The 9,253-nt window shown below is 40.5% G+C and overlaps 1 protein-coding gene across 1 annotated transcript; it reads left to right on the top strand.

Moving 5' to 3' along the window:
- Position 1: 1 nt before the first annotated feature.
- On the top strand, positions 2–4,150 carry nabp2 (nucleic acid binding protein 2). Its single transcript, XM_079396327.1, has 7 exons — positions 2–207; positions 391–502; positions 1,249–1,387; positions 3,158–3,229; positions 3,471–3,546; positions 3,651–3,699; positions 3,842–4,150. Exons 2-7 carry the CDS (start codon positions 424–426, stop codon positions 4,015–4,017), a joined length of 591 nt encoding a protein of 196 aa, XP_079252453.1. The 5' UTR covers positions 2–207; positions 391–423; the 3' UTR covers positions 4,018–4,150.
- Positions 4,151–9,253: the final 5,103 nt, after the last annotated feature.

The raw sequence follows: 9,253 nt of genomic DNA, 5'->3' as shown, positions 1-9,253 counted from the left end.
CATGACGTTTAAGGAAAATAACGTCCACCACAGTAATCGGTAGTTGAATGCTTGCTCACGTTAACTGTGATGATTGACAGCTCGCGCATTAAACAACATTACGAGCAGTGAGTCTGTTCAAGATTATTCACACAAAGTGCTGCAGATGACGAGAAATAGTAGGCTACTATTAAAACAGAAACGGCAGTCATAGCTCAGTGCTAACCAGTAAGTGTTTACATTAGTTTCCTGCTTTAATAATGTTGATCAGCTGTCAGTGTGTTGCGCGTGCATGTATCATCACAGCGAAATTAATATTTGTTTGCAAAAAAATAGTTTGCATGCATGCATTCTTAATTCGTATTGTCTTACATGTGATTTGAACTAGTGAGTGTAAATGTTGTGCATCAGTTTTTGCAGCATTTGGGCAGAAGCAGACTGATCATGAGCACTGAGACTCATGTGAAGGACATTAAACCTGGACTCAAGAATCTCAATGTCATCTTCATCGTGCTGGAAACAGGTGTCCAAACAACACATTACATGAAGTGCATGAACAAAAGGAAGAAAAATTTGAATAATTTAACTGCATTAACATTGGATTATTTAGCAGATGATTTTTATTTAAAGTGACCGATATATCAGGAAAACCAAAAGCATTTTAACATACAGGAACCAACAATGGCGACCCCACAATACTGAATTTCGAGAATAACCGGAGTGCATCTAATAGTGGCTTAATGCATTATAGTTACTCAGTCCCTTAAAAACAAGTTCTGTGATGGTACTATAGTACACTGTAAAACTTTTTAATATTTTAATAAATGCCCTAGTGTTGTTTTAGATCTATATTCACAATGCACTCATGAAACACTCATGAATTTTTGTACTTTTTGTTATTGGCTCCATTTGTCATTGACATTGTTACTTTTTAAAATATATTTAAGTATATTAATTAATGTAGTATAAATAAAAAATCCATGAAATTAAACTGCGGATATGGTTGCCCGAATGCTAAAAATAAATGAAAAAAGACTGAACTTAATTTACTGTGATTGTATATTTTATGAACTGAAATGGGGTTAATATACCACATTACTATTTTTAACCTATTATAATATTATGACAACCACCATTATACAGGTGGTGAAAACATGACTCTAAAATAATGCAATAAACACTGTAAATGATCATATTTTCTTTTGTGTATTTAGCTATAAATACTGTAACAGTCGAATCATCTGGACTCTGAATCTTCTCTCATTCAAGGACGAGTGACGAAGACCAAAGACGGTCATGAGGTGCGCACATGTAAAGTGGCTGACAAGACGGGCAGCATCAGTATATCGGTTTGGGACGAAGTCGGAGGCCTCATCCAGACTGGTGACATCATCAGGCTTACCAAAGGGTGAGACTGTGATTGGTCAGTGTTACACATTGAAAGTCTGTCAAATGTTTTCTTTCAGACATTTGAACATATGCTGACTATGCTCAAAAGACGCATTCATTCAGCAATAATATAAACAATCGATTATAGTTTTATAGTAAATATTGCTAAAACTTGATAAACAGTGGATATAAAAAGTCTACACACCCCTGTTAAAATGCCAGGTTTCTGTGATGTAAAAAAATGAGACCAAGATAAATAATTTAAGTACAACTAAATTAAAAAACAAACTGAAATCTTCTAGGAAAGGTGGAGTAAAAATAAAAAACTAAAATAATGTGGTTGCATAAGTGTGCACAACTAAGGATGTGGCTGTGTTCAGAATTAAGCAATCAGATTCAAACTCATGTTAAATAGGAGTCAGTACACACCTGCCATCATTTAAAGTGCCTCTGGTTAAACCCAAATAAAGTTTAGCTGTTCTAGTAGGCTTTTCCTGACATTTTCTTAGTTGCATCTTACAGCAAAAGCCATGGTCCACAGAGAGCTTCCAAAGCATCTGAGGGATCTCATTGTTAAAAGGTATCAGTCAGGAGAAGTGTACAAAAGAATTTCCAAGGCATTAGATATACCATGGAACACAGTGAAGACAGTCGTCATCAAGTGGAGAAAATATGGCGCAACAGTGACATTACCAAGCACTGGATTTCCCTCCAAACTTGATGAAAAGATAGAAGAAACCCGGTCAGGGAGGCTGCCAAGAGGCCTACAGCAACATTAAAGGAGCTGCAGGAATTACGTAAGTACTGGCTGTGTAGTACATGTGACAACAATCTCCCGTATTCTTCATATGTCTGGGCCATGGGGTAGGGTGGCAAGAAAAACATCCAGATTTTGCAAAAACACATTATAAGTCTCCCAAAAGCATGTGGGAAAATGTGTTATGGTCTGATGAAACCAAGGTTGAACTTTTTGGCCATATTTCTAAAAGGTATGTTTGGCACAAAAACAACACTGCACATCACCAAAGGAACACCATACCCACAGCGAAGCATGGTGGTGGCAGCATCACGCTTTAGGGCTGTTTTCATTCAGCTTTGTCAATTAGTCAAGGTGGAGGGAATTATAAACAGTTCCATATACCAGTCAATATTGGCACAAAACCTTCAGGCTTCTGCTAGATGGCTGAAGATGAAGAGGAACTTCATCTTTCAGCACGATAACAACCCAAAGCATACATCCAGATCAACAAAAGAATGGCTTCACCAGAAGATGATAAAGTTTTGGAATGGCCCAGGCAGAGCCCAGACCTGAATCCAATTGAAAATCTGTGGGGTGATCTGAAGAGGGCTGTGCACAGGAGATGCCCTCGCAATCTGATAGATTTGGAGCATTTTTGCAAAGAAGAGTGGGCAGTTTGGGCAAATATTGCTAAGTCAAGATGTGCCATGCTGATAGACTCATACCCAAAAAGACAGAGTGATGTAATAAAATCAAAAGATGCTTCAACAAAGTATTAGTTTAAGGGTGTGCACACTTATGCAATCACATTATTTTAGTTTTTTTACTCCACCTTTCCTAAAAGATTTCAGATTGTTTCTTAATTTAGTTGTACAGGTTATAGTTTACATTAAAGGTGGAAAAAGTAAAATCACATAAAATGATTTATCTTTTTTTCATCACAGAAACCTGGCTTTTTGACAAGGGTGTGTAGACTTTTTATATCCACTGTACAAGACTAAAAGTAAAAGTCTACAGAACTATTTACAGTATATTTGTATTTTGCCGCAGTTATGCCTCAGTTTTTAAAGGCTGTTTGACGCTGTACACTGGAAGGGGAGGTGAACTACAGAAGATTGGAGAGTGAGTCGATTATTGATTATATTATTATTAAGAAGTTATTATTTAATCATTCTTTTTTTTTTGTAAATGTCAGTATAGTTATCATGGCAGTATATTTATTTCAATATGGGTTGTTTTGCATTCAAAAAACTATAATATCAATAAGTACAAATACAGACAAATATATATATATTAAGTAAACTTAATCTTGCCCAAAATATTTTATTTTTAATGAATTAATGTTTTGTATCCAATTTGTAAGATTCTGCATGGTGTATTCAGAGGTGCCAAACTTTAGTGAGCCAAATCCAGAATATGTGCCCCAGACGAATAAAACGGTATGTCTAGATGGATTTCTGTCTTAATAATGAATCAAATCCTTATTAAAATCTTTTAAATGACTGTTGGTCATGTTAATTCACTAATTCTTGTTACCTGTCAGGGACTGAATGACCAGAGCAACATGAACAGCAGCACTGCTACACCTGCAGGTATAATTTTAATGTGCAACGTGCTTTTTGCAGCTTTTGTAAGAATTATAAATCCTTTAGGGTTCCTAGTTATTTGATAAACCTATGTATATAATGTATTCCTTTAATGTATGTCTTCACAGACATTTTTTACTCTTTTAAGGTACTGACACTCCCAATGGAAATGGGGTGAATTCCCAAGGCTCTGGCAACTCTACTAATCCACAGCCAGGTGGACGAGCAAGTAGTGGAAATGGAAACAGGTCGACACCAAGTCCAGGTGTGGGAGGAAGTTCTGTGAGCAATGGCAAGGAGACACGGCGAACGGTCAAAAGATGATTTAGTTCAATAATGAATCAGAATACAGTAATAATTTCAAAAGGGTTGTGAGCAGCTATTTGTCATGTCTCTTTTGAAGACATGTATTGGTGAACTTTGAGCTTAATGCTTTTTTATATATATATATATATATATATATATATATATGTATACTGTATATATATATGTATGTATATATATACACACACATACCACAAAACCAGTCATAAGGGTGAATGTTTGGAAATTGAGATGTGTACATCATCTGAAAGCTGAATAAATATGCTTTCCATTGATGTATGGATATGTTGATGTGAAAACTTTTTGAAAATCTGGAATCTGAGGGTGTAAAAAAATCTAAATATTAAGAAAATTGCCATTAAAGTTGGCTGAATTAAGTCCTTAGGAATGCATATTATTAATAAAAAATTAAGTTTTTATATATTTGCAGTAGGAAATTTACAAAATATCTTCATGAAACACCGTTACTTAATATCCTAATGATTTTTGGCATAAAAAAAATCAATAATTTTGATCCATACAGTTGCTTTTTTTTTTTTTTACTAAATTATTGGCTATTGCTACAAATATACCTGTGCGACTTGTGACTGATTTTGTGGTCCAGGATAACACACACACACACACACACATATTTGTTCAACTCTATGGATTGTCCAGTCTTGTAAAGTCTGTTTTTGAGGTATTGCTTCCTGTTTTTGTTTTTTTTATGCTTTCCAGAATGAACACACTGAATGAACTATTATAGTTTCTAGCCCAACTTCTGATTGTTAGTCAAATTTTGATTATAAGTTTCAACATTAAACGTTTTTATAAGTTATAGTGCCCTCTAAGACCAGAATCTGATCACATTTGATATGTTTCCCCAAGATCCCCAGACGTTTTGAACTTAGAATATTGCATGGCAGTAATTTAGTCATTATGGGGTAAGGTTGACAAATTTCCACAAAAATTAGATAAGCATCCTGTGATGAGTTTTGGAAACAACTACAGCTAAACATTCTTCAAGCCAGAAATGGAAAACTATGTGATCAATGTTTGCAATTTGATAAGAGAGCCTCTTGGATTCCTAAACAATCTGATGTTTCACATGAGACCCACTCCAATTTCATAAACAGTTTACATTGTAAATGTTGTCCATCGCAAAGGAACAGAAAAGCCAAATAAAAAGAAGCTGTTAGAACATTTATTCCTAAACACTGAAAACATGCAACCATTAAAACTTTTTTATTTGCAGATTTTCCGCTATATTTTGCCAGAAAATTCTGATATAAATAAAAAGGAATGCAAAAAGGTTTGTTTCAACTCTTTTTTTCCCCTTGTTTTTTTATGCTTTGCTGATAGGACATTGACAAACATTACAAAAGATGAGATGAAATAGTGTCTAAAGCACTGATTGTTCACCATGATAAAGGTTGAGAGGCCATTTTCAGCCCATTTATGAATTTCAAGTGCATGGCATTACTGCGAGAAAAGATGGAAAATAATGTGAAAGGCAGTGCCTCTGTTACACTATGACTGGCTGATTATCTTAGTCTGATAATGCTCATCTATCCTATTCATAATAGGTCAGCAAACTGGCCACAGTGGGTCAAAGTGGAGGAATGTAGGGACTAATTGTGGAGCCAACAAATGGCTGTAACTCAGCAACTTTAATATCAGCAATTACTTATATTAACAGTACCAGGAATGAAGAACTAAACATGGCAAGAACAGGATTAGGTTTATTACTAATCTACTGTATACTGTATAAAGTGTTGTTGATGTGTTTTGAAAGATGCATGTTCCAGACACTTCACGTCAGTTCATGTGATATTTCATGGTGTAACGGCAAATGTGACCGTTCCTTAAAGCACATGGGATTTCATGTGCCTTTAACCTGCAAACTGTATAATTTGTATTCCAATATAAATTTCTCCACATTTCATAATTCTGCCATACTTTTAATGGTTTGAACCACAAAACTTTTGATCACTAGCCAAGAACCACTAGCCATTGAATCATGTTTGTGCACCTGCAAATCTTATGACTGAGGAGTGACAAGCATCAACACAGGTGCAAGCACAGTAGCACTGCCAGCTAAGCTTATGTAGTAACAAAGACGTTATATAGTAATGGAGATGCTGGAAAGCACCTTAGGTACATAACCTTACAGCCGGTGGGCCCAAACTCAAGGCAGGAAGTGCTCACTTAGAGCATTTGGAGGTCTCCTACTCACTTGACCAATGCCAAAGCCAAACAGGAGGGAGGTCTTGAGCGAAAGTGGCCGATCAGTTCAGCCATCAGATGTGGATTAAACAGGGGGCCTCTGAGGGCCCTGACCATGGACAGGTCTGGGACTGTGTAGAGGCGAGGTGATTTCAGCCTTCTAGCCCCCTTCAGGAACTTGACTATTAAATCAACTGAAATATAGTAGTCCACAATAGCTGCCACATATAACTTGAGCGTGGATGGGGTGCGGCCCTCATCTAGCAGCACTGGCGCCAGTGCAGGTCCACTAAAAGGATCAGTCCTCCCTGATTCATCTGAGGTAGGAGAGCTACATGGGGAGAGGCAAAAAGGTGCAAATTTGGCCACTTTTGTGGGCTAGCATGTCCTTCTCCCTGGACAAAGAACACTGGGCACTGAGAGGTCTCTTCTGAAAACTTCTGTTTGCCTGAAGATGCTCCAAATCATCTGAACCGTCTGGTGGTGACATCTGGCCCCTGGTTCAGTTTGCCCAGCATGTGCACTGCTCTCAGAGAGCAGAGGTTGTGATATGCCCACAGTAGGAAGCGCTTCCTAATGCCCCGATTTTAGCACCGATTTTCACTCACCGACAGGTTTTGTGAAATCACCAACAAATGGCAAAAATCGGAAGCAAATCAGTTCTCGTTCACGCAGTGTGAATTGTCGTGAATTATCAATCACGCAGTGTGAATTATCAAAGACGCGATCTAAGAAAATCGCAGACACGTTGCCGACGCCCATAAAATATTTGGCATGCTAAATATCTGGACCTGTCGGCGATTCAAAATCGCAGACACTGAGTTCTGACATCGGCGATGACCTATAGCCAATGAGAGAGCAAGATATAGGGCAGCGGGAAATTCGGGGAGGAGTTATAGACCACAATATCACAATAACCATTTGCTCCTCCATAATATTTATTTCTTTTTCGCCCTTTCGTTGCACATCAGTTCATAGAATCTTCACTGTCTCAGTCTCTCAAGCAAAGGTCAAGAAGGAGGAGGGCAGCAAGGTCCACTCCAGCTCTCCCGGAGCCCACTCCAGTCCTTGAATCTGCGCCAGAACCCGCTCCAGTTTATGAGTCTGACCCAAGTCCGGAGGTCTTGGAGGACCTGACTTCGGTGATCTCAAGTCAGGTGGTCCTGAAGGACCTGACTCTGGTGGGCCCGAGTCTGGTGGTCCTGGAGGATACCGACTCTGGTGGTCTCAGAAATCGCCACAGAACCACCCAATTTCACTGCTGCTGCCATAATCATTAAGGCCGTCTTTGCGTTTGGCCTCTAGGCTGTTCTGCGTACATGGGAGCATTCAGAGTCCACTCCAGAGCCTGCTCCAGCCCAGGAGCACTCTAGAGTCCACTCCAGAGCCCGCTCCAGTCCAGGAGTCTTCAGAGTCCACTCCAGAGCCCACTCCAGTCCAGGAGTCCTCAGAGTCCACTCCAGTCCAGGAGTTCTCAGAGTCCGCTCATGAACCCACTCCAGTCTGGGAGCCCTCAGAGTCCACTCCAGAGCCCGCTCCAGCCCAAGAGCATTCAGAGTCCACTCATGAACCCGCTCCAGCCCAGGAGCATTCAGAATCCACTCCAGAGCCCGCTCCAGTCCAGGAGTCTTCAGAGTCCATGCCTGAGCCCGCTCAAGTCCAGGAGTCTTAAGAGTCCACTCATGAACCCACTCCAGTCTGGGAGCCCTCAGAGTCCACTCCAGTCCAGGAGCCCTCAGAGTCCTCTCCAGAGCCCGCTCCAGTCCAGGAGCCCTCAGAGTCCACTCATGAACCCGCATAAGTCGTCGGCTCTGCCTTTGCTGTCTGCCAGGCTCCTGGCTCTGCCCTGGTCTCCTGCAGGGGTTGTTGTTGCCGGGCCTGCCCTGGCCTTATGCTCTGCCGGCCCCGTCCTAGCCTCCCTCTGTTTCTAGACCTTTCACTACATGGACCTGGCCCACCATCCCTCCCCCTGGTCCGCCTCCGTTTCGCTGCCCTTCGGGATTTCATTGACTTTTTGGGAGTGTCTGGTATCCGCTCTTTAGAGGAGGGGTAATGTCACAGCGTCTATTTGGTGTGCCCATGTAGTCACTAGAGGGCACGCTACTTAGTTTTGTTTGTTTCTCTGGACTTCAATTCCATCACCCTTTGCCTTGACTATCAAGCCTCATTACATTCAGCTGTGTCCCATTTACCTTGTTAACTCATCCATATAAGCCTGGTTTTCTTTGTCTTTGGTTGCTGGTTTATTGTTTACTGTTACGTGTTTTCTGTTGCTTTCTTTTGCCCTTATGTGGATTACTCTGTTTGTTTTTTGGACTCTACAATAAATGCTGCATTTGGATCTTCTCCTTTTGGAGCATTCTGTGACAGATCAATCATGCAGTGTGAACACAGCAATAACTGAATACTACCCCAGATAGTCGTGCAGTGTGAAAACAACGGTAATCTGACGACTTTGAAAAGCATGCAGTGTGAACTCGGCATAAGTTGTACAGTAGGCAAAACCTGGGACCCTCTCTGTAGGTTTATATAGGCTACCACCGTCATGTTCTCCAAACAGACCAGGACGAGGCACCCCTTCATATCTGGCAAGAAAGCTTACAGCGCCTCAAAACTGCCTTCATTTCTAGTCAGTTGATGTGCCAATACCGTTCCTGGACCGACAAGAACTGATCCTGAACCCCAGGCATTTCAAATGGCTGAGGAGCACGGACCTGTGCTCGAATAGCTTGCACTCCGACTGGGGTAAAACTAGCCAATCGTCAAGATAATTCAGGATGTGCAGTCCCCTCTGCACGGTTTTGTCAGGCTGCTGGGTCAATGAATGTCTTTCGTGATCTGATGCAGCTGACCTGCATAAGGGGTGAGATCTTTACCGAAAGTGATCTGCGACCGCAGTGATCACTCAGAGCTCATCCGAGACATGCGCCACACACTTGACACAACATCTTGCAAAAGATGTAGCAGGAAATATGCTTTAATGGTCTCGCTGGATACTAGCCACAGGGAAGAAGCACTGTTTTCAGCTAAA

Source organism: Barbus barbus (assembly GCF_936440315.1).
Source record: "Barbus barbus genome assembly, chromosome: 37".
NCBI classification, from domain to species: Eukaryota; Metazoa; Chordata; class Actinopteri; order Cypriniformes; family Cyprinidae; genus Barbus; species Barbus barbus.
This window is presented reverse-complemented; position numbering and strand designations above follow the sequence as displayed.

Excerpts from the sequence above, each read along its gene's own strand:
- nabp2 (XM_079396327.1), top strand. The coding sequence starts at position 424 with ATGAGCACTGAGACTCATGTGAAGGACATTAAACCTGGACTCAAGAAT. Across the intron at positions 503-1,248 it reads CTTCATCGTGCTGGAAACAG|GACGAGTGACGAAGACCAAA; the intron begins GTGTCCAAACAA and ends CTCTCATTCAAG. Across the intron at positions 1,388-3,157 it reads ATCATCAGGCTTACCAAAGG|TTATGCCTCAGTTTTTAAAG; the intron begins GTGAGACTGTGA and ends ATTTTGCCGCAG.